The sequence below is a fragment of the Rhipicephalus sanguineus genome, chromosome 1 (assembly GCF_013339695.2).
Source record: "Rhipicephalus sanguineus isolate Rsan-2018 chromosome 1, BIME_Rsan_1.4, whole genome shotgun sequence".
NCBI lineage: Eukaryota > Metazoa > Arthropoda > Arachnida > Ixodida > Ixodidae > Rhipicephalus > Rhipicephalus sanguineus.
In genome coordinates this window covers 279,937,655-279,963,534 of record NC_051176.1, presented here as the reverse complement: position 1 = coordinate 279,963,534, position 25,880 = coordinate 279,937,655, and the positions used below count along the sequence as shown (strand labels likewise).

The window sequence follows — 25,880 nt, the reverse complement described above, 5'->3', positions numbered from 1 at the left end:
GATTCACAGCTATGCCAACACCTTGGGAGACCATAGACACATTTATTTAGCTGCTATATGCACCAAGCGAACCACATCACCTTCATGTTCAAAGTACCTTGTGTTGGAGAGTACTTTATCAAACTTCGCCTGCATTTCTTCATCTGAAAGATTCCCACCTTTGCTGCGACATTCCTTGAACACCTGAATAAATAAATGAATGGTCATTATTTATGGATACTAATTATAACATACTTGCTTTCTGTACGCAAGAAAATGAGACAGGCACAAAGGTGAAGATTGGACTCGTGTGCCTTATTTGTTGTTCATTTGAGTGATTGTATGAAGAACCGATCATCTAAAACAGTGCAATGAAACCCAGGATGTGAACACCTGATGAATAAACAACAGACATCTTTCACTCAGTATCAACTATCAAGGGATGGTTATGGTAATCTGGGAACCAAACCAAGCAGGTGCAGTTTCTGGTACAGGCAAAGTGCCACTATGTACATGCAAACAAGTTATAACTTTGGCTTTATCTTTGTTCCAACAGATCTGCGACACTGCTCCATAATATATCTGTCTTAGACTCTTGGGGTAATTCACTCAGGCATGAGGAACAAAACACTCCAAACTTCTGCATGTGCTTTTTATTTGCTATGAAAAGCTAGAAATTATAATGAAGCTGATTCAGTGCACAGGTACACGTTACCCTCCAGGGCACTTCTCACTGCATTCTTGACTTGCCACTGGCTAGAGCACACACATAACCAGCTTCTGATTTCACATTTAGTTGCCAAGATGGCACTTTATGTTCAAGAAGAAGCACTAAAAACAGTTTAGAAAGGTAGGCAGTAAGCAATAGGTCTGTGTGCCGCTTCTTAAACGTAACTTACAGTGAACTGATTAGATGCAAAAATAGAATGGTGCATGCACTGACAATGGTTGTAACGGTGGAGAACATAAGCACCTTCTAGGTACATGCATTATGATAGCATAGTCTATGCAATAATTATGCCACTCTCACCTGCCTCTCTGACTAACAAGTCAACTGTAACTGTGAATGAGGTATTTGCAATTAGTAGTATTGAAACCTGCCTCTTTACAATGCACAATGATGAGCTGCTCACTGCAATCCAGTCAAAGCAGTGAACAGGGCCATGCGTGTAGGAAGCCAGATATACAATAATTTCCCCAGTTTCACGACAGATTTAGCCTGAGTAAGAGAAAAATTTAATTTGGAATTCCATTTCTGCACAGGTATTCATTACTTTGCAACACATCTTGGCGGTATGATCATCACTGGACCATTTGTTGGCCTAACCTGATGCTGAAGCAGTGCATCATTTTACCAATGCACCCCTATGCTCTCATTTCCATCATATGTACTACTGCTGTCGCTCAGGATTAAAGCGACACTGCTCCTTGTGTATGAGCGGCTCTCACATAGGCGGCATAGTATTGTTGGGAGCACACGTCTGGTTTCTTCATGTTAAAGCTGTGCAATTTAAACAAGCCTTGCTATGACGTGCCAAAACATGCTTATCACATACCTATACCATGTGTCACTACTGTTTAAAGTACAATTCTGAATTTAGCCACCTATCCATGAAAGAGCTATGAAACAAAAAACATTTCTGTATTTGTCCAATGTTTGTAATGAATTAAGAAATCAAGATATGAATTGAATCAACCCATGAATTACAACTATGAGTAATGCTGCAGCTGCTTCCACTTCATGCATTGATGATAGATTCTATTGTGAATTAAGCGTGAATCAAGGAATGAATCTAGGTTTCCACTTCTTTTTAAAATTTAGTTGCGATGAATCAAAGAATATAACAACTAATCATACATGATACTTGACGACGTCTTGTGTCATTTTCCCACTTGTTTACTACATGACGTATAATCCAGCCTTAATGATTTATACACTACTCTTCTTGCTGAAACAGTTATATAAACATGTCTTTTTCGTATGCTTTAGCATTCTTTCATGTTACTACTTTACTACTACACACTTGACAATTGGATATACAGATTCCAGCTAAATATATGCACAATGATTTTTAAAAATTTTATCAAATCAGAAGCAGCACTATGCTATGTTTCATAACACACAATGTGGAAAAGGCACTAAATTACAACAGCAAGTTGAACCCTTACATCTGATGGAGAAAGTCTAGTTCCAATGTGAATCTCACAGATCCATTTTCTTTTTTCTGAATTCAATGAGTACACTGACACAGTGCATTATCTGCTATATGCAGTTTCTGCACTAACTGGCGTCTACATAGTTTCGTAAACAAACTGGCTCACTTTTTTCCGCAGCTGCTTCTGAGAGAGTTGGTGCTCATCAGCCTCCAGCAATGCCGCCTTGACAGCTTTCTTCCACTTAAACCTCACCCTGTCCCCCGATTCTGCAAGGAAAGAGTCTGTGTGTAACTATTAAATGGCCCAAAAATTCACATTCGGGCAAATCGACGTCCATCGATAAACAAAAATTTAAAGCTTAGTTCATACACAACAATACAAAACAGTTCATGTATAACACGGACAAAATGGGAATGACACAGCACTATACTAATTTGCAACAAGAAGTGAAACATGAAAAAGCGTAAATGCTTGGCTTCTGATGCTCACTTACAAGTGCGATGCTGATGCGGCATAGATTGAGTTTTGGCTATCCAGCAATTCTTCACTGCTCTCTCACAGGGTCACCACCTGGGCAGTTAAGCCTCCACATCATACTGCATTTGCTGGTTTTTCCAGTACTTTATTGGGATGGTCTACTAAAATTTTTAAACTATTGATGATTAATCATTAACCAGTTCAGCCATTAATACCCACTGTCCTGAACTTTCTTTTTGTCAGGTAATCATTTTTTATGGGCGCTACCACAAAGAGGCTGAAATGAGGTTATATGTTCATAAGACACTAGGTTCAATAGGAGGAACCAAAATGAAAAATACAAATGTACAGTAAAACCTCGGTGATACGAATCTCGCGGGGTTACCAAAAATATTCGTATCATCCGAAATTCGTATCACCAGAAAACATGGAAAATCAGTATGCAACAAAAGGAAGTTGGCATACGCTTTGATTTAGTGTTTCTCAGGGCCGCAGCAACGTCATGAACAGCTCTGAATGAATGCCAGTAAAGTTTTTAGACGTCAGCGATCATACTTGTACTCAGAAATATACGGTGCATGTGTGCTTGTGTAATTAATGAACCAGATGTGTTGTGCCCCGTGACCGCTAGTAGCCCCTTCCTAATCTTACTACGCTTTTCCGCATGACAACAGAGTACTGCGGCGAAAGTGATTTAAGAAGCGCTTTGCACACGATAGATAGAGGCCAAGCTCTTTCGCCAAGACCCTCCGCTTTGTCTCTTGGGGTCTTCGTCCACCTTTAATGGGACTTCATGACGGACCCGCAGCCCAGGTTTCAGTCTTGTTTCATAGAACATCTGATTGCGGGGACATGGCTTGCATCGACGTGGCAGGCACGTGTTAACACAGTACAAAGATGCTGCTGCCTCGAGCACAGGAGCACGAGTCAACGCGTCGGGAAAACAAAAAAAGCGCGACGTCAACGTTATCTGTAACCAAAACGCAAAGGCGCCTAAAGGCCTTCAAGATTCGCACGCACTGTCTCGGAGGCAATGACGCACCGTTCATGGTTGCGCAGCGCACATGCCCGCACCCGCGCATGACTGCCGGGTCTTCCGCGACAGCGCGGGCAGCACCTGTTCGTACCTGTGCGCTAGCGTACGTTCGTATCAAACGTCGCAGGGTGCAAATCGGTTCGCAACAACCATACTCCAATACATTGCAGGATAATGGGCCTTGGCCGGGACCACTGAAAAATTCGTATCACCCCGTAATTTTTACGAGCCATGATCGTATCACCGAGGTTTTACTGTATACATATTTCATAAAGAATAATACTTAATTTTGTAAATACTAAATATATTTGGCACTAGTGACTAGCAATGGGCTCAACAACAGGTAAGATGGAGGCTTGAAGCGATAGTAAATTGTTGAACAATAACTGTCACAAAATGGCACTTTTGTGAAAGTTATTCAGACACCGCAGAACTAAAAATGAAGAGAAATGGCACAAATGAAAGGCAAGCTCAATTAAAATATGCAAAAATTACAATACATAAAGGCTGAAAAGAAAATGAGAGGTTTTGGTTTTCTGAACCACATGCTCTTTTCCACAGAGCTAAGGTGTGGCGATTGGCTTAGATGCCTGTTTCAGAACGGCTGCGCTGAAACGCTGTTGTTTTGGGTAACAACTTTCCGCCTTGCCCTTTCGTTCATATGGTCCATACCAAGCGATGATCATATCCAAAGCGAGATAAACGTGCTAATCAACCCAGACTTCGAGTGGCCACACAACCAGCATGTGAGAATAGGTGCTCGGACGCTGCAGATATTGATGCAATCCCCTTGCATCAATTTCTGCCTTGCCATGCATAGGAGTGTGCCCAGACAGAGGGGGTTGGGGGGGAGATACAGCTTTCTAGCTTGCAACTTTTGAAAGGAATACATGGAAGCTTATAGACCTCAGTTGAAATGATGATAAAGAGCCCTAGAAATGCTATGCAGCCAACTACTGATTAACCACCCATGCTCTTCATTCTCAGCCCTATTCAGCATATGATTTCACCTTCACCTTACCTGCGCTGTTACACGAAGTACAGTAGACTCTCATTAAATGGAACCTGAAGGGTGCCGGGAAAATATGTTCTGTGTAACAGGAGTGCCATTTACTGAGAGGCGAACAGAGGTGCATAATTCGAGTGCAAAACCAATCAACCAATCATATTAGAGGCAGTTGTTCCAATGAAGCAGCAATTCTGTTTAAGAAATTTCCGCTTAGTGAGAGTCAACTGCAATCCACGTTTTTCGCGACGCCACCACGCATGCGCTCTCCCCTAGCGGGAAAAGTCGCAAAACGTCTCATCATCTCGGAGGCTTTGCTTCTGGCAATACCGGTTGTCTCGGCCCCTATCAAGCCCCTACCAAAACGGCAGATGGCAGCACAGGAAAATGAAAGAGGCGGATTGACGTCAGGATGGGGCTCACCAATACCAGTCAAATACTTTGCACTTTAAGGGATTTTCTGAGTAGGGGCCCCCAAAAAATAGTGCTGAAGCCACTGCATGTGTGAGGCCCAAACAGCATTTGGGGTGTTACGTTGGGCACACCATTTCTCGAATTTCACAGGAGCCCCAAAGCCTGCCGTGACAGCCTTGTGCCAAACAAACATAGTGGCACCCATCAAAGCAACGGCTCCTGGTCAAGACCAAACTGACTTGATTTTCAAGTAACTGATGACGTTATGAATAAATAAACGCTTGTATAACAATAATATATGTTGGGTTTTTTTTATGTCCCAAAACTACGATACGATTATGAAGGAGGCCGTAGTGGAGGGCTCCGGGAATATAGGCTGTTGATTTCTTCTTTCTCGCGTATACCACGAAGATTGGCTGGAAAATAGCCCATGTTTTTAAGACAGGTTGTCTATATGAGAGCTCACAGGCTTAAGGGGAGATGCACCTCGGAAAATTTTTTCTTCAAGTATTTGTCACAGCTCAATGAAACTTTCGCCATTTATAGAGTTTGAGCTCCGCTTTTCAAATCTGCTTTTATTTTTTTTTATAGCTCATTTGGTTAATTTTTTGCAGACAATGCATTTGTGAAAACAGTGCATTTTTGTGCAAGCTTAGGCAACAATAGTGAGCACCAAAAACACTAAAAAAATAGCTCATATTGCTCTTAATGAATTGAGGAATTCAATAAAGCAAGAAAACATAGGGTATCATATGTGTGTTAGCCTAGAAAAAAATTACAATGCTGAGTTTCAGTTTTACCATACTCAAGGAAGAAACTTATCAAATCATCTTGCTGAATATGCTTGTGGAAAACTGTGAAAGTTGTTTCTTTGAATTGAGGACATGTTAAACTATAAGCATGCCAAATTTTATTACGATCCGACTACATAAAGGGCACAAATTTTAGTGCACAGACTCCAAAAAATGAAGCAAAACGAAGAACTGAGAAAAACATTTTTGAAAGCTAGACTACGGTGGATGCTATGCTAGACTACGGTGGGGAAAAGATTTTTTTTTCTGTACTTTCAGCAAGAAAGCTGCGTTGTCGAAGTTGGCTCTGGGAGAAGTGGGTTAGGCCTACATGCTCGCGAAAATTCAAGAGCCGGCAACGCCGCGGATCGATATGCCGCGTGCATGAAATCTGGGTAGATTCGCGCTTTCACGAGCCACCACGAGGGCTTTTATTGCACTTTTTCTCAACTTCTAGTTGATTCTTAGCTTTGATTCTTTAATATATTAAAGAGGAGGCTTGGGGGAATACAAAACACAACAAAACACAAATTCAACTTTTTCGAAAAAAATCGCGATTTTTCGAGTAGCATCTCCCCTTAATGCAGCTGGTGACACAAAGTTGGATCGTCTTGGCTGACAGCAGCAAGTAGTACAGACTCACAAAATTGATGGCGATTACCAGTGAATTCATTACCACCACCCCTTTAAAATAATAATTTAAAAGAATATGTGCACCGAAGGCAAATTCCTGTGTCAGCTTTTAATTATTATTCATCAGAGCTTGCCTTTCTAGCCACGATGGCGCTGCAAGTGCAAGATGCAAACTGTGAATGTAAGAGCCCACTCGAAAACTCCTACTTCCAGCATGACCCAATGCCAGCACATGCAAAGTGCTTTGGGGCCCATATTCAAGAACTCCCTAATTATGTGGGATAATAATAGAATGCATAAACAGTACCACAAGCGGGTACGTAAATGTCGCTAGCTTTTCGTGAAACTGTTTGATTGTGTGTACAACTGCACTGATACCAGCTTAGAGAAGCACTTGGCTGTAGTAACCACCGGTAACACAATGCGGTATTCTGCGCACACACTTATGTCACTATGTGAAATACATTCTCGGGCTGGGATCAGTGCGACAATCAATCGCACTGATCCCAGCCCGAGAATGGATGTTGTAGCGTGCACACCTGGAATTGCAAAGGCATCTATGGCTTGGCTACTAGTGATGCATTATTAAGATGTAACCTGCGGAGAGAACAATGGAGAGTACGAACGAAGTGAAAAAATGTTGGCCCAACACGTGATCTCTGCATCAGATGATGCCATAGGTTTTAATACTAGCGCTCCAAGGCAAAGTTACAGCAGCACAGCCAAACAAGCGCCCATTACTTAATATCTACCCCAAACCAAAAATGTTGTGGGCTGATACCGGTTGGGCCGATACAACGCAGGAAATGTCTTTACAGAGAGTTCACTTACCAAGGCTGATTGCATGACAAAGTACAAGTGTAGTGTAAGGGAAAGAGAGGGGAAGCGCTAGATTTAGCCTGCTCTAGAGCATCATGTAGAACTCGAGAAAACAATGGATGCAAGAGAATCATTCTCACTAGCTTTCCATTCAATCGGCGGATTTAAAGTCACTGCTCTTGCTCAGCATTTTAGTACGATTTTATGTCAATCCTGACACTCTCTGGAAAGCGATTAATCAAAAGGTTTTAATAGAGTAGATCTCTTAAATGAATTATGCACATCAGTGATGATTAATCATTTTGATGAACACTTTTCATTGGTTAATCGTTTGTCGGTATGACCATGACTAGTGCTTTGCAAGTCACCGACTTTTGGTTGAACTGCAAGAACTCTGCAGTGTGTTCACCACACAGCAGACAACTGAATAGTCTTACGTACTTCATGCCCAATTATGGAAACTTTTCACACTCTGTCCAGTGTCAAAACCGCGGGACCTGTTTAATCTGGTAAGGACAGTGTGCCAGGCGGCCACGACTTGTGGGGTCCCGGACAGAGAACTCCACTCAAGTCTAGGGCCTGCTAAAGGACCCTACAGTTTGCCCTTTATGTCTCTAATCACGTTTTTTGTTGAACGAAGTACAACACTACTCACCATCACCTTCTTCAGCTTCATTATTAGCCTCTTGGTCCTGCTGCTTGGATTTCTTTGTTGGCTCCTCGTCCTGCGTGTTGCCTTCGCAGAACCCATCTTCTTGTTGCCGCTTCTTTCGCTTTCTTTTTTTCGAATTCTCTTCACTAACTTCATCGTTCACAGTGTTCTCCAGCAGCTCTTTCTTTGACTTCTTGGTTTTTTCAACTTTTCCGTCAGCAGTGCCATTCTGCGGTCTCTTCTTGCCTGGCATGTTTTCCTCACTTGAAGTGTCCTGTGTTTCTTCATTTTCTTGCTGCTGGTCACTTGCTTTGTCACCTGAATTCTGTGGTTTTTTGTCCTTCGAGCCATTCTCGGCAGTGACATGTGGCTTTTCAGACTGTTTGTTTCCTGGCTGTGTTTTCTGCAGAGTCTGCTGGGCTTTCTGGACCGTCTGCCAGACATCTTGAGCTAGAGCTGGGTTTCGCACTCCCATGCTGGACTGGAGGAAGTTCTGAAAAAGAGTGATAAAATAAGTGCTATTTGTTGGATCATTCAATCAGCAGCTAAGCTATAAAGTAAACCAAATATATAACAAATATGAACAGCTTCCTTATACAATACACAGTCACTCATGGACATAGAGAGAGGGTGGCACACCAGGCATGAGCCACCCCTCACTCCCACCACTGATAATTCGAACTTACTGATCAGCTTACATGTGCACAACTCCAATAGTGACTCCAATGGCGATTCCAAAAGCAGCAGTGTCTGTTTTAGCAGCACGCAGGGTATAGTGAATACAACACACACACGTCATCTGCTGAAAATGTCTACTTTCGATCTCCCGGAGAAGATGTTTAACATGAAAAATGCAGCTCACAATAAACTATTAGTGTGGAGGCGACAGCTCCACACTAATAATGTATTAGTGTGGAGCTCCAAAAGCAACAGTGTTTTAGCAGCACGCAGGGCACAGTGAATACAACACACACGCGTCATCTGCTGAAAATGTCTACTTTCGATCTCCCAGAGAAGATGTTTAACATGAAAAATGCGGCTCACAATAAACTATTAGTGTGGAGCTCCAAAAGCAGCAGTGTCTGTTTTAGCAGCGCGAAGGGCACAGTGAATACAACACACACGCGTCATCTACTGAAAATGTCCTCTTTCAATCTTCCACAGAAGATGTTTAACATGAAAAATACAGTTCACAATAAATTATTACTGTTTAACAGACTCTAATAAGCTCCTTGTTCTCTGAGAAATTTCATCTAAGATTTTTTGGCTATGCCATTTGATACAAAACTAATACCAAAACTGTGTTCACAACAATATCATGGAGCCAGTAATTGCCACTGGCATCATAAGATGATGAGCACAGATGGAGAAAGAATGAGTTCATTACTACACAATGATGACACGTGGCTTTTTGTGCAATTACAAGCAATGAACAAAAGAAGGGCAATGCAACAAGAGGCCCATTTCTTGTTAGACCAACCTTATGGCCAATAGATAATGAAACCAAGGAAAGATATCGGGGCATTATTTACAGTTCACAATAGTCCGATAAAACGAGTCCAAAAACTGCCTCCGCATTAGAATCAACAAAAACCAAAACCACATTCACACCGTAGGCAAGAGCCTCCCATCAGAGCGGTCAAATGCAATACTGTCGCGTGGTCGTGACGTCGACGAAGACAGCAGTCGGCGTTTGCAGAATGAAACTGTTTATTTGGGCCGAACTTGTGGCCGGGAAAATGAGAACTAGAACTACAGCAATACACGCTGTACAATGATAGCGGCGAACAGGGCGTCGTCCGTCGATCAACTGACAAGCGGTCACGCGCGTCGGCTTTTATACAGGCGCTATCGAACTTTCCAGCAATATCGCTGGTGGCGGCGTTATCTCTAGACAAAGCTGGAACATTCGCGTGCGGGGCGCAATCTTAACAAACCGATCTACTACAATCGCGACGCTTCTAGAACACCACTTCGCGGACGGCGTCGAGCGTTGATGCCGGTCAAACCCGAATACATCAAAACAAGACAAGAAGTGGGCGTGGCATTGCCCCCCTCTGAAAAGCATCGTCCCGATGCTTGTGAAAGAACATAGAAGAGAAAAAAAAGAAAAAAAAAACAAGTGCATACACAAATAAATTACAATAACAAAGGAAAAAAAAATAGAGTCCCCAGGCTCGCTAACGCGCAAAAAACGGCTTAAGGCGCACGACATGGACGACTTCAGGTCGCGCACGGCGCCGCTGAGAGTTCGTAATGCCGTCAGGGACAACCTCATAGTCGAGTGCGCCGAGGCGTCGAAGTACCCTGTACGGTCCGAAGTATCGTCGAAGAAGCTTCTCACTAAGTCCTCGTCGGCGTATTGGCGTCCATACCCATACACGGTCACCGGGTTGGTATTCCATGTGGCGTCGGCGAAGGTTGTAGCGGCGGCTGTCAGTCGTCTGCTGGTTCTTGATCCGTAAGCGGGCGAGCTGTCGTGCTTCTTCGGCGCGCTGTAGGTAGGTGGTCACGTCGATGTTTTCCTCGTCGGTCACGTTTGGTAGCATGGCGTCGAGCGTCGTTGCCGGGCTCCGTCCGTAGACCAACTTGTATGGCGTCATCTGCGTCGTTTCCTGTACGGCCGTGTTGTACGCGAAGGTCACGTACGGAAGGATGGCGTCCCACGTCTTGTGTTCGACGTCGACGTACATGGCCAGCATGTCGGCGATGGTCTTATTTAGACGCTCGGTGAGGCCGTTGGTCTGTGGGTGGTACGCGGTGGTGCGGCGGTGGCTTGTGTGGCTGTATTCCAAGATCGCCTGAGTCAGGTCAGCCGTGAACGCCGTACCTCTGTCGGTGATGAGAACCTCTGGGGCGCCGTGTCGAAGGATGATGTTCTCAACAAAGAACTTGGCTACCTCAGCGGCACTGCCTTTGGGCAGGGCTTTTGTTTCGGCGTAGCGGGTGAGGTAGTCGGTAGCCACGACGATCCATTTATTTCCGCAAGTCGACGTTGGGAACGACCCCAGGAGGTCCATCCCGATCTGCTGGAATGGTCGCCGAGGAGGCTCGATCGGCTGAAGGAAGCCTGCTGGTCTTGTGGGCGGTGTCTTCCGTCGCTGACAGTCTCGGCACATCCTTACGTAGCGAGTGACGTCGGCGGCAAGGCGCGGCCAGTAGTACTTTTCTTGTACTCGTGCGAGCGTTCGGGAAAGTCCGAGGTGTCCAGCCGTTGGGTCGTCGTGCAGGGCATGCAAAATTTCTGGTCGCAGTCCCGAAGGTACAACGATAAGGTAGCTGGCTCGGGCCGGAGTGAAGTTCTTCTTTACGAGGACGTTGTTTTTCATGGAAAATGATGCCAATCCTCGCCTGAATACTTTTGGGACAACGATGGTCCTGCCCTCCAGGTATTCCACTAGACCCTTCAGTTCCGGGTCGGCTCGCTGTCGTTCGGCGAAGTCTTCGGTACTTATGGCTCCCAAGAAGCTGTCATCATCCTGGTCGTTGGGCGTTGGTGGTTCGACGGGGGCACGAGACAAGCAGTCGGCGTCGGAGTGTTTCCTTCCGGACTTGTACACGACAGTAACGTCAAATTCTTGAAGTCTTAGGCTCCACCGTGCGAGGCGACCTGAAGGGTCCTTCAAGTTAGCTAGCCAACACAAGGCGTGATGGTCGCTCACAACTTTGAAGGGCCTGCCGTAGAGGTAGGGGCGAAACTTTGACGTAGCCCAGATGATGGCGAGGCACTCCTTTTCTGTTGTGAAATAGTTCACCTCTGCTTTAGACAGCGACCGGCTAGCATAACTGATAACCCTTTCCAGTCCGCCCGTCCGCTGCACAAGGACGGCGCCGAGTCCTATGCTGCTTGCATCGGTGTGAATCTCCGCATCGGCGTATTCGTCGAAATGCGCAAGTATCGGAGGTGTCTGCAGGCGTCGTTTCAGTTCATGAAATGCGTCGACTTGCGCTGTTTGCCACCTGAATTCGACGTTGGTCTTCGTGAGCTGCGTTAGTGGCTCGGCGATACGTGAAAAGTCTTTGACAAAGCGTCTGTAATAGGCGCACAAGCCGAGAAATCGGCGCACGGCCTTCTTGTCGGTGGGTGGCGGGAAAGCGGCGATGGCAGCTGTTTTCTGCGGGTCTGGGAGCACTCCAGTCTTGCTGATCACGTGACCCAAAAACAAGAGCTCCTCGTATGCGAAGCGGCACTTTTCTGGCTTCAGGGTGAGCCCGGAGTTCTTGATTGCTTGAAGTACGGATTGAAGTCGCTGGAGGTGTTCGTCGAAGTTCGAGGAATACACGACGACGTCGTCCAAGTAAACAAGGCAAGTCTGCCACTTCAAGCCAGCTAATACGGTATCCATGACTCGTTGGAAAGTCGCAGGTGCCGAGCAAAGACCGAAAGGCATGACCTTGAACTCGAACAGGCCGTCCGGTGTTATAAAGGCGGTCTTTTCTCGGTCTCTCTCGTCGACTTCAATTTGCCAGTAGCCGGTCTTGAGGTCCATCGACGAAAAGTAATTCGCGTTGTGGAGTCGATCCAGGGTGTCGTCTATCCTTGGGAGAGGGTACACGTCCTTCTTTGTGATTTTGTTCAGGCGACGATAATCGACGCAGAAACGTAGGGTCCCATCCTTCTTCTTCACTAACACCACGGGAGACGCCCACGGGCTGTTGGACGGCTGGATGATGTCGTCGTGTAGCATTTCATCGACTTGTTTCTTAACGGCCTCCCGTTCCCGCGTCGAAACCCGGTAGGGACTCTGACGGAGTGGTCGAGCATTTTCTTCTGTTATGATGCGGTGCTTAGCAAGGGGCGTTTGTCGGACCCGCGATGACGACGAGAAACAGTCCCTGTATTCCTGCAGAAGGCGTCGAAGCTGTTGCTGTTGGCGAGCGGGAAGACTTGGGTTTACGTCGAAGGGTGGCTCAGGGATCGTCGTCGTAGCTTCGTCAGAAGCTTCGTAGCTTCGTCGTCGGCGGCGGAGGATCTTCGATGTTTCGTCGTACAGCAACCGCACCTCCATCGGTTGCTGCCCTTAGTTTTCCGGATACGGGCTAGGCGACCGGCCCCGGAACGGGCCAGTGTACTGGCGGCGTTGGGGAGAGGCGTAGCGGCCTGGCGACGGCGATCGGGAAGGTCCTCGGGGGGTCCAATGCGCTCCTGCCAGATAGTCGGCGATGTCACGTGGTCGTTCACCCTGCTGTGGACGCGGCGCGTCGATGGCGAACCCACGCAGTCCCATCCGTCGATACTGGCAGCGGCGGTAGGTGTGGCCAGCTTCTCCGCAGTGGTAGCAGAGTGGACGATGGTCGGGGGCGCGCCAAACGTCGGTCTTCCTCGGCGTGTATCGTTGGCCGGTTGGCGGGCGGTATGGCGTCGGTGGTGGCGGCGGTGGTGCCTGGCGGCGGAACTGCTGGGGCGGCGCGGCGTCATGACGCGGGCGAGGAGGGGGGGCGTTGCGTCGGGCTGCAGCAGCATAACTCATTGCTTGAAGCTGCGGCGGTGCCGGCTGAGGAACACCCAGTGACTCTTTGATTTCCTCGCGGACAATGTCTGCGATGGAATCCACTTGAGGCTGTGGCGAAGGTAACAGCTTGCGCAACTCCTCCCGCACGATCGCTCGGATGGTTTCGCGCAAGTCGTCGGTGGCTAGTGAGTGCACTTCGGAATAGGTTGCAGACAGCGGAGAGCGGTTGTACTGTTTCGTCCGCATGTCCAATGTCTTTTCAATAGTCGTAGCCTCGGTGAGGAATTCGGCGACCGTCGTGAGCGGGTTGCGGACAAGTCCCGCGAAAAGTTCTAGTTTGACACCCCGCATGAGCAGGCGAACTTTTTTGTCTTCCGCCATCGCAGCGTCGGCCTGACGGAAAAGTCGAGTCATCTCTTCCGTGAAGATGGTGACGTTTTCGTTTGGCAGCTGCACCCGGATCTCCAGCAAAGCAGCGGCCTTTTCCTTGCGGACGATGCTCGCGAAGGTATTGAGGAACGTCGTCCGAAAGAGGTCCCAGGATTGAAGGCTCGATTCATGGTTCTCGAACCACGTCTTCGCGGCGTCTTCTAAGTAGAAGTAGACGTGGCGCAGCTTCTCTTCAGTGTCCCAGTGGTTGAAGGCGGCGACTCGCTCGTACGTCTCCAGCCAGCTCTCCGGGTCTTCAAAAGACGATCCACGGAAAGTTGGTGGCTCCCTTGGCTGTTGCATTACTACCGTTGTAGGTGGCAGTTGGTCTGTCATCGTCTCGGCGGTAGATGTGACGGTCTTCGGCTGCCTGGCGTTTTCGGGAAGGAGCCCGTACTCTGGTTGTAGTCCCTTCTGCCGGCGGCTGGTTCGAGGATCCGGGCTGACCTTAGAGTCGTCTTCTTCGCGGCTTGGGCTTGGGTCAGCGCTCCGCGGTGGCGTCCGGATCATGAAGCAGCACCTCCACCAGATGTCGCGTGGTCGTGACGTCGACGAAGACAGCAGTCGGCGTTTGCAGAATGAAACTGTTTATTTGGGCCGAACTTGTGGCCGGGAAAATGAGAACTAGAACTACAGCAATACACGCTGTACAATGATAGCGGCGAACAGGGCGTCGTCCGTCGATCAACTGACAAGCGGTCACGCGCGTCGGCTTTTATACAGGCGCTATCGAACTTTCCAGCAATATCGCTCGTGGCGGCGTTATCTCTAGACAAAGCTGGAACATTCGCGTGCGGGGCGCAATCTTAACAAACCGATCTACTACAATCGCGACGCTTCTAGAACACCACTTCGCGGACGGCGTCGAGCGTTGATGCCGGTCAAACCCGAATACATCAAAACAAGACAAGAAGTGGGCGTGGCAATACCATTGCCATCACAAAATGGTGACGGAGCACATTTTGTGGCAAGTTCATGCCGGTGAGGGTCAGTTTATTTCGTACGTGACTGGTACCTGCGTGTGTCGTAACTGCTCCCCATGAAGTGCAAATGGTGATGCACGGTGATGCACTGCTTTCATTAAGAAAGCTCACATCAAACCAAAGTTATTTTGCATGCTGAAGATACAGTAGACTCTCGTTAAAACGGAACCTGAAGGGACCAGGAAAATGTGTTCCATTTAACAGGAGTTCCGTTTACTGAGAAATGAACAGTGGTGCAGAATGCAAATATGAAACCAATAATATTAGGGGCAGTTGTTCCATTTATGCAGAAGCTCCGTTTAAGAGATTTCCGTTTACTGAGAGTCTACTGTACCTGCATCGCGTCCTTTTTTTGTGTGTGTGCCTAAGGCGTGTGACTGTAAAAGGAAACAAAAAGGCAGAAGGCAGGAAGGCTAACCAGAAAAATGTCCGGTTGGCTACACTACGCTGTGATATGAGGAAAGGAAAAGAGAAAGAGAGGAGGGAAGGAAATGAGCAATAGACGCACTGACGCACAAGTGGGAATAGCACAAACAAAAGGAGGAGATTTTCAGCTGCTTGTCGACCAGGAAAAGTTTTCTATGGGACAAAAACAGAAAAATATCCAGACCTCGAACACCACCTAGCACACCTTTTTTCAGTGTAGACCAAGCTTGTCAAGACAATGGCCCTTCTTATGGTGCATGATTGAGGTGCATCTAGAAGCGATCTTAAAGCAAGCAAAACAGCATCGCAGAGGGAACTGCCAGAAGAATAAGCTTCCCATTTTAAGAAGGCGAATTGTGCTTGTTCCTTCTTTTTTCAATTTATCAAAATAGTGACACGTCGGCTTTTTCAACGCTTTCACTGCCAATCCAGAGTATACTCGTTTTGCCTCTTTATATGACTCCGTCGCTTGTGAGACAACTCTTGTAAAAAAAAAAATAATAATAATGCGGCTGTGTCCTGCCGTCTATGGAGAGAACATATAAACAAATATAACTTGTAGTGAAATTTTTGACAACAAAGGGAGCGAGTGCTTGCACATCAGCGTCGGCTCGCCTCTCTTTGCCATCGTCTCAGCAGCGCACTCATGGCGAGTGAACGTGCCACGCGTGCACACTATTTGACAGAAGAATAAATTCAGGAGCTCTTCACTAATTCTGACTCCGAATAAAATGGATAATTAATGTCTCAGCAACTCTGAGTTATTGGATAATTGTTTATTATTGTTATTTATTAAAATTTTGTTATTTCATTAATAATGCACTGCTTTAAGTACGTGCTACTTTTATTTTTATTACATAATCGTTCATAAAGATGTTCATGTCCTTAATAGCACCCTACTGCATTGCTAATAGAAAATTTCCATATAACGTGCAGAAGAAAAACCCGGCATGAGGTGTGCAGCAGTGCCCAAAAAAAAAATGCGGCAGTGAAAGGGTTAAAATCTGGTAACAATATGTTCACACGCATTTCGTAATAATAATAATGGTTGGGGTTTACATCCCAAAATCACGATATGATCATGAGGGATGCCGTAGTGGAGGGCTCCGGAAATTTTGACCACCTGGTGTTCTTTAAAGGGCCTGTAAACAGGCTCCGACATTTCTTTTTTACTCCCCCCAAATAAGCTCACTAATTCGTGCAGCATACCACTGTGATCACATTTTGCGAATAATACAGCACTGCACGCCGCGCAGACCATCCATTTCGAAAAACAATTCCCGTGCCTCTTTCCTACACCTGTCCAATCCTCCTCGTACGTGCAGTGCCGAAATCTTGCCCATGTGCAACATTACACTCCTCTGAGCTCGTTGATTGGTTCTTTGCACTATGAAACGGCACCTTGGCCCTGCGGTGATGCAGTTTTCGCCATGCAGTCTGCATTTTTATTTTCCTGTGCTGCCCTCTGCTATTCCGTACAGCCCAAGACTACTGGGACAAGTGGTATTGCCAAAACGAAAGCCTCCTAGATGAAGAAGTGTCCCGCTACATTACCACTAGGGGAAGGGTGCATACCTCACCAGTGCCTCATACACCCCGCTTCCTCCTAGCGCTGCTATGACGCGCATGCACGTGGGGGAAGCCTTGCTCGATAATCGGCAGCACGCCGATGACGTAATCGCTGACGTCGTGTTATGTCGACGAAGTTGGCGTAGTCCATCAAAGGGCTACGCCTACCCCTCTCTGCTGCGAGAGAAGGGTGGGAAGGACGAGCGAGAAACAGAAACCAGCCAACGCGAGTCTTTCTATACCCTGTAACTTCCTTAACACGGCACTGCTTCGCAAAGTTCTTGCGGCAGCATGTTCACATTGTACAAGTGCGCAGCTATTTCTCAATTAGAAATAATTAGAAATTTTGGACCGAGAGGTTGTTTACTGGCCCTTTAACGTGCATCTAAATCTTAAGTACACGGGCCCCTAGCATTTCGCCTCCATCAAAATACGCGCGCCGTAGCCGTATTCAATGACGTGTCCTTGGCACAGCAGTCGAGCACCATAACCACTACACCACCATGGCAGGTCGCCAGATGCATTTCAATCTTGAACCCGCCAGAACTCAGTGCGTGTCATATTCGAGGAAATACAGTAAGTGCAGCAATCATGGCTTAAAGGGAAATTAATTATTGTGGATGAAAAAACAACTCGCCATCAGTGGGGGCTAACACCATTTATTTCTGAAAAGAGTGAAACTTTCATTTTCTAACAGCACTCATCTGAGATCCCATTTGCCGTCAGTACTGGCAACAGGTAAAAAAATGGTCTTGCAGCTAGACCCCAGGCAACACCAGAAGCAGACAAAGAAGCACTGTCCCTCAAGGTTCCCATGATGCATCACTGCAGCTGCTTTGCAGTGTGCACCACTTTTCAAAATGGACAAGTGCACATGTATCAGGAGAAGTAGCCATGTGTACCATTTAAAGGGGTACTGACACAAAAATGTTGGTGTAGCATTTTTTTTTTGCTGCAATATGTTGCAGGAGGCCTATTAGTCATAACATGGCACAATGCTTGCTGTAGCGCGACACATAATTAATTAGTCTGTTTATTAGCAACCAGTCTCAGTTTCGGTTTGGGAGAGCTTCGAGAACTACATGCCACCGGGTGCAACTGACGCCATCTAGCGTGTTAAACAGCACACAGAACTGTGACACATTTCCGCACTGCCTGCATCATCTGCTCATGTTCTTTCGCCTGCTGCATGTGCTGCCGATGTCATTGCTGTCATCATCATCTGGTGGGAACAACTTTCTTGAGGCTTCCACACATTCGCTGCAGGCTCGGACTCGCGAGCAGCCATCGAATAGTAGCCTGCTGGCTCAAGCGCGGCAAAAGCACAATGGCGACTCTGACGTCATCGTTTAGCTGCACCAGCTCGGAGCTCTGCCGCAGTGATGACGTCACTGAAGTTGGGGATCACCTTAAGGTTACTTTAGATGATGTCAATGTCAACAGGTGTGGCGTATACATGGCTTGCACCCACGTCATGCCCCCCTCGTGCCCACACCTATGGCCATGAACAAAAACGCTTGAAGTCAATGAATGTGTTAACGGCGTTTCACAGAACGAAGCAAACTGAGGTAACAGCTGATCCCCCAATATGACCACCGCTTCGATGGAGGGAAGGTCGTGACATCACATGCAAGCTATGTATAGCACTGGATCGTGCAAGCGAACTTCAAAATTCATAAAAATTGCCTTCCAAGCTGTATTTGCTGTTGAGATTTTGTAGACGATATACACTTATCACGGGACTTGATCGCACAGGCCATCTCAGCCACGAAATTTTGTGTCAGTACCTCTTTTAAGTGTGGACCGCCATCCAGTTGGCCAGCGTTAAGGAGTCGTTTGATAAATGCAGAACATCAAACATAGAAAGGATGACATGCTGCACATAGCAACAAAACACTGGTTATGAGCAGGGACAGATATAAAAGCAAATAAAAGTTCATTCTGTGCAAATAAAGTTAGCTGGTTTCAACTATACACAATATGTGGTTTTATGTGTCAAAACCACATTATGTTTATAATTACATGGTGGGGGACTCTGGAGAAATTTTATGTTCTTTAACATATACCTGAGCCTAAGTACTTTAGGCATACATTAAAGAACAACACATGGTCGACATAGGCAGATGTCCTTTACTTTTCACTCTCTCTTCCAAAGAACAACTCCTGTGATAAAAAGAGAATGGAGCCATCTGTTTTCAATTTCAATCCCTTTCATGCCATGCGAGTGTTCCATAATTTGCAGATATGACCGACAACAAGAAGTCTACGTGCTGCGCTTGTTCGTTTGCGATACCCAAACCTGTGAGGGGTTAAGTCACTGGCTCCCATAGAACTCAATGTTAATGCATTTTTACTGATAAAGCATTACACAAGCCCCAGCAGACGCTGTCAAAATTGATCATGTCATGGCAAGGTGGTGGGGGAACTTTAATGTGTGTCGCCGCTACTCGCTTACCAAACATTTTGCAGCAAGAATAGTGCCTTTGGAATTGCAAAAGGGCAATTGACTAATACAAGGGAAATATATTTTCTCTTCAGTGTCCCTTCAACAGAACACGTGAAAACACACATCAGTGTTTGGTTAAGCATAATAACAAAGGCCCAGTTACCTTGAATGGCTTTTCTTTTCTTGGTACATTGTTGAAGTTTTGCATCCTTTTGAAGACATCTTTCACAGGTGGACTCATCTCGTGTGTTTCAATAATCTTTGACAGGAGCTGGAATGAGTAAAAAAAAACACAGAATTTACTTTATGGAAAGAAAGTAATTTTCAGTCCGCCTGTACCACATATGCAAACAAAAAAGCTCCAACATGGTCAACATGCTTTATAACATTCTAGACTGCAGCTCTTGAGCACCTGTTCCTGCGTTGAGCATTGTTCTTCGCCGCAATCAAGTGAACAAGCACAGTGAAAGATGAAAGCAAACGTGGAGCACATGACAAAAGGGTGTAAAGGAAAGCGGAGCGCCACACGAGACTATGAGATGTAACCATAGCATTTGCAATCTGCGCCGCAGAAGCAAAAGCTGCCATTGCTGTCAGGAGGTCCCTGCAGTTTGTGCCACTGAAACAGAAGCTAAGCGCCATGGCTGAGAAGATCTTGCCATTCACGCCGTTGAGGCCACTGCCGCCAAGGGACCCGTAAAATGGAAAAAAAGAAACACGTACAAATGTAGTCAAATTTTGCATTGGGGAGTATCATATTCGTCTGTAATTTTTTTTAATGCTTCCACTACATTACACAGAAAATTGTTATTTTTGATAACCGTGGTAGTAAGAAATTAAAGAAAGAATGCCTTGGTAAATTGTTCTTATTCTGTACTACCTACCCGAACAAAGAAAATGAAATTCTAGGAATACTCCGGCAGTTTTCCGCCGTACATGATAGGTCAAACTTATAGAATGAAAATACAGTCTGCCTTTTTTTCCTGGCGCCCCTGTGCATGCGCTCTCCCCTGGCGGAAAAGTCGCGAAATGTGTCATCATCTTGGAGGCTTTGCTTCTGGCAATACTGGTTGTCCCAGCCCCTACCAAAACAGCAGAGGGCACCACAGGAAAATGAAAAAGGCTGATTGCCAGCACTTGCAGATCAGATGCAGTTTAGCGACAGGACAGGGGTTTTCTGCTATGAACACTGCTGCTGCCATCCACTTTCATTTGGATGAGCCCAACCAGTGCCTCCTCTATTTTTCAGTGCCTGGGCGAACGCTCTCCTCGCGCCGTCGAGCGCGCGCTCCGCATCCGCTCGCCGCTGCCGCGTGGTGGCGCTGTGCAAGTAGACTACGGGAAGCTGGCGCTGAACGGCCGCGCGTATCACGAAGCCCACGAATTCGTGTATGCATCCGAGTTTAATTGCATTTGTGCTTCTTGCAGGCTTTCACAGGTATAGGGGGATGGAAAGAAACGCGAACATAGCGGCGCTCTGTTTTCATCACGCTCTAACTGTGGTGGCAATAAAAAGATGCTAGATGCTCTTTTATTGTGTCATGGATGACGTCGTGTTCTCATCAATCATCCAGGCTGTAACCACTTGAAAATAGATGCGAAATAGCAATGAATGCAGATGCCGCATGTTCGCGTGTCTTTTCATCCCCGCTGTAAGTATTCCGCAGACAGACTGTCAGGCCGTGCTGCCGGTTCGATACTTGCACTCGAGTTTGATAGTATTCGCGTTTTATTTTCTATTTCGGGCTATTGCAACCGCCCCAATGCCTTAGTATGTCATACTGTTGTGTTCCGCTCTGCAAATGGAACTGAAAGAAATCACAATTGTCTTTTTTTTATTTCCCTTTATTGATAAAGAAAAAATCTCGCAGGGTCCTTTCTGCATTCATCTAAGACGACTGCAAGGCGAAAGCCATCTTCTTCTTTTTCTTCTAGTCAATGTATTGAACATTCCCTGCCTGCCGCCGAGATATTTCTGCGCCCAACATGGTTTTCTTGCAGCCTCAATGATCGGAGGCAGTGCAAGCTTTCTGCACATCAGCGGAGGCGCGCACTGCCTCCGTGATCGGCCCATTTTGACCAAGCGAAGATGTAATGTGACGACGTCACGTTATGTGACGTCACGACGATGTCACAAAATTTTATGATCTGTGACGTCATATTATGACATCATCACGTAATTATTTTTGCATCACTCGTACTGACGCCACCGACGGTCAATTTTCGCGTTTGATGAGGCATCTAAGGCTTTCGCCTTAATACACTGTTCGGCTGTCGTTCCATGAAATTCCAGCTGTCGCTGGTGTTCGGTAGAGGCGGCTTGCAGTAATTAGGCGGGATAATTGGTCTCCTAATAAATCTTCAAACTACACTAGAATATGCTGAAGCAAAACTGCGATTCGACCTAGTTGGAACATATTTGCGCAGGCACATGGGGACACAGAAGAGACACACACGGGCGCACACATTGCGTTCGTGTGTGCGTCTCTTCTGTGTCCCCGTGTGCCTGCGCAAATATTTCAACTAGAATATGCAGCCGTCGTTTACGACGCGAAGATTTCATAGAATATAAGAAGCGGCGGCTTACGAAGGATGCAGTAGCGTCACTCTTTGCAGACTACCCTTCACGTTTGCAGCCCAAGGTAACAACTGAATCAAGCATGGCAAGTATCGCTAAACGTGACCGTGTTGTGTCCGAACAGTCAACCAATGCATGTAGTACCAGTAGCAACGCTGCCTCGCGATCGCCGCCATGTGCATGCAGCGCTGACATTAGGTCCCGAAGCTGCATGAAGAATCGGAGCCCATGGACACCACATGCGCTACCGGCGAAACAACCGACAATCATTATGTACATTGTCACTGGAAGCAGCTGTGACATTTCATGCTATTTAGCGCATGAACTTATGGCTTGCGTATAGTGCACTACACCAGTAGAGGGTAGCACTCATGGGGGACATTAAACGCCCAAGCTTTCAGTATTAGCTCTTGGCAAATGCTGCTTTCGAAAATCGACTTTCAGACAGTCAATAACCGACTCTCAGTCAAGCGAACGTAACGGTGACAAAACGATTTTCCGCACATCACTGGCATGCGCTCTCTGGAATCGGGCTAGCAGACGATGCGCGAGCGTCTCGATCAAATAGCCGCGAAAGACACATGCCTTCGATATGGGCTGGTTGCCCAGAACGACAAGTGCTTCATGATTCCAGTTTACAAGCTTTTATTATACTTTAAACAACGCGAATACAACCGAAAACTGAACCATATAGCAGCTTCGAATGCAGCCACGGCATTCGTTTCCGCGAGCGACGACGCGTCGGCTAGTCTACTACGGTGGCGGCGAGCGGCGGCTAAAAGCCGCACTAAAGCCGACGGTCGGTTCCCATTGCGCTCCCCTCCTTCGCCCAGGCACAGAAAAATAGAGGAGGCGCTGGCCCAACTTATGCACAAGCAAACATTGTGGAGTGCACGTTATGACATGCTCGTCATGTTATCACTGCCAAGGACTGCTGTGCATCTGGCATTAAGGTGGAGTGCATAAATAAGGCTTACAGTAATGACTTTATGTTGCCCAGTGCAAGGTGCATTAGAATAACCTTTGCATGAAAGCTTACCTCAGTCCATTCTTGCTGCTTGGCTTCTCCTTTAAATGTCTGTGGTTTGAAGTTTTTCCCTCCATACCGTTCTGCTTCAGTAACACATTTGATGTGTTCCTTGTAGGCATCTCCCCTGTTTTCACAAGGCAAACAAAACCCATCATCACAAATTATGTCTAAAACATTACAACATGAACACGGGCTTGCACACCAGAAGGGAAGCCTGGAAGCAACAGCTGGCAATAAAAGGTGCGAGATGTTATGAAAAATTAGCGTGACCATTGAGAAGTACCTACACAAGTAAAGATGAGTAACAGCACTTGAATTGCACCAAACACCGCTGGTGTGTGGAGCTTGACAGTGCCACAACAGTGTGACAGCACCACAAAAGCTCCTCGCACAAAAGCGCACTGCACCTGCTCTCCTTGCTTGTGCACTGCTGAAAACTAGTTTTGCAGATGTTGTAAACGTGAGGAGGATGTTCTACTGTTGCTCAGCTACAATGAACACACCATTTTACACAACAGATGCATAATGTGCCAAGATCAGCAAGAGTGCTTGCAAAGATGGCTCACAGCATAAACACAAGCACAAAATATGAATACTGGAAAGGCAGTGTAATGCCTCTGACCTCCACTGAATCGGACAACTTCCTTACACACAGATCAGAAGGTGCATCATTTTCATCTTACAAATATCACCACCACCCCATATTAATAACATGGCAGTGCCTGAGAAGGGAAAAGCTGGGGATGTGGACAGCAAGAGGGAATTGCAACACACCTCATCACTTCATTTTGAACCCATCACTGCCTGCAGTGGTTCAGCACTATTAAATAAAGAATCACAAATCCTAAAGCTAGACTTGGGCTGAAGTATGCTGAAATGGAGCACTTCACTTTCCTGGGGCACTTCGCCAGATGTATAAGTACATGGGCCTCTTTGCATTGCTCTCTCCTCACAATATGCAGCAGCTTTGGACAGGCACCAATAATCTGTGACAGCAGATTACTCTACTATCGGCCACAGCGTTTAGTCCCTACAAGGGTAATATTTACCAGTTCATGCTGGTGGAAGTATGACTGGCAAATAACCTCGGAAATTTCGCAGTGCCATGAACTTGTCTAAGCTTTAACAGTATTAAACATGAAATTAAGCTACACCACTTACTTGAAGGTTATACACAGTGACCATCAGTTATGTTGGCCCATTTTGCATGATGCAACCGAAAACATCGGCAAAGCGATTATCTCACTAGTGATCACTGAACACAAATACTTGTCACACGGTTACTTTCGATCCCTAGTGGGATTGATCGCGATTGAAAGTGCCCCCTGTGACTGGGGTGAAAGTGATATGTGCCCAATTAGGAGCACAACACACAGTGGACAAAAACGTTGTCATACTATGACGTCTTACTAAGGTTGATGTTCAGTAAGCTGGTGATGTAACGATGGCCATACCATCACAACAGTACAGCAAACAGACACTTCACTCTATCAGTCTACTCGAACGCAAACACTATGTTACAATTCTGAGAGTGATATTGGTATGACACCTACCAAAAGTCTTTGTTGCAATCGATGCAGGTAAGCACATTGCAGCTGCGACATTTCGTGTAAACGTGCTTCTCTACCTGGTTTTTCTTCAGCGAATCACCACATGTGTTACATGTAAACACTACCATGTTTAACGCATGTACACTGTCACGAAGCCCTCGCACAAGCTGACACAGGCAACAGTATGTTCAAAATGTGCCGATGATCACAACTGCAGCACAGCACATACACGTGCTCCGAAGCCCACTCGACGGTACTGGAGGGTTCGATAAAGAACGCACACAGAGCTCCTCGGCTACAAATCGAAGATGAATAACTGTGCTTATAGTTTGCTACAGTGGATCAAAAGCTAGTTTTCGTTACCGACACAGCACATACGGGATTACGCCAATTTTGCGACCCGCAACGAGAACCATCCGCAGCGTGTGCTACCTGCTGCTGATGCTGATACTACTGCGGCTCAACGCAATACAACGCAAGCGCTTCAAGCGCCGCCACGTACATACATTCAAAGCTAAACGTTGTTTTTTAAAACTGGGCAGAAAACTTGTAAAATATTGCAAGTTATAACATCAATCCAATCTGAGAACACTTGCCAAATTAAAAATGTTTATTTTTTTTTACAAGAGCACATTACATGGTAATTTTTTTTTCGGTACTAATAAATATAATAATATTTATTAGTACTGAAAAAAAAGTACTAAGTCCAGCCTTGAGAAATGGTGTTAGTATTTAATAGTTTTTATTCACAATACTATGAATATTTTTGTCCGGAAGTTACATTTATGCTTCAAAGAGCTCACAACTCTGCACTGAGCCATATCATCACCATCAACAGCAGCATAGAAAGCGCCATTTTTAAACAACGTACAAAGCAGTACAAAGGTACAGTAGTACAGGAACTGATCTACTGTGCCCTGTCCTCTAACGCGTACTACAATTGCTATTTCATAACCTCTTATTTTAATAATTATACTTTGTTTGTACAGAAGGAGTGTCCGGACACGCATACAGGGCCACAGAAGGCAGAACTGCCCGTACCACAGCGGTTTATTTGTGTGCCAATCCTGGGCAGCACTAAAATGCACACAGGGAGCGAGAGGGATCCACACCATGTCTACACTCTACAGCAGACTGTTCACTTGCCTGTCAATATTGGCTTGCACCACAGGTTAGCTCATTTACGCTCAAGCAGTACCCTAATTAACGCACTGAAGCCAACGGAATCGATTTTGTATGCTGTTGACCCTAACCTTGTGTGCCAATGAGACCCCCAGCTCCCAAGACGTATCGACACACTCATTCACCGCCTAAGACTCGGAACCGCTTACACAAAACACTTCTTATTTCGGATTCAGCGTGCATCATCGTCAACATGTTCGTGCGGCCACGACGACGAGGATGTGCATCATCTGTTGCTCGACTGTCCTAAGCTCGACACACATAGACAGC

The 25,880-nt window shown here is 46.2% G+C and overlaps 1 protein-coding gene across 1 annotated transcript; it reads right to left on the bottom strand.

The window, feature by feature from the left end:
• Positions 1-22: 22 nt before the first annotated feature.
• Positions 23-24,869, bottom strand: LOC119379088 (cell growth-regulating nucleolar protein). The gene is made up of 6 exons (XM_037648259.2): positions 24,432-24,869; positions 22,888-23,002; positions 19,434-19,541; positions 7,968-8,457; positions 2,302-2,402; positions 23-183 (listed from the first exon to the last, which is right to left on the bottom strand). The coding sequence occupies exons 1-6, from the start codon at positions 24,554-24,556 to the stop codon at positions 43-45; spliced, it is 1,080 nt and encodes a 359-aa protein (XP_037504187.1). The 5' UTR covers positions 24,557-24,869; the 3' UTR covers positions 23-42.
• Between the last annotated feature and the right edge of the window lie 1,011 nt (positions 24,870-25,880).

Bases quoted from the DNA above. Each gene is read 5' to 3' on its own strand.
- LOC119379088 (XM_037648259.2), bottom strand. From the start codon at position 24,556: ATGGTAGTGTTTACATGTAACACATGTGGTGATTCGCTGAAGAAAAAC. The intron at 19,542-22,887 runs GTAAGCTTTCAT...TACTCATTCCAG, and splicing joins AGCAGCAAGAATGGACTGAG to CTCCTGTCAAAGATTATTGA. The intron at 2,403-7,967 runs GTGAGTAGTGTT...CTTTCCTTGCAG, and splicing joins TGAAGCTGAAGAAGGTGATG to AATCGGGGGACAGGGTGAGG.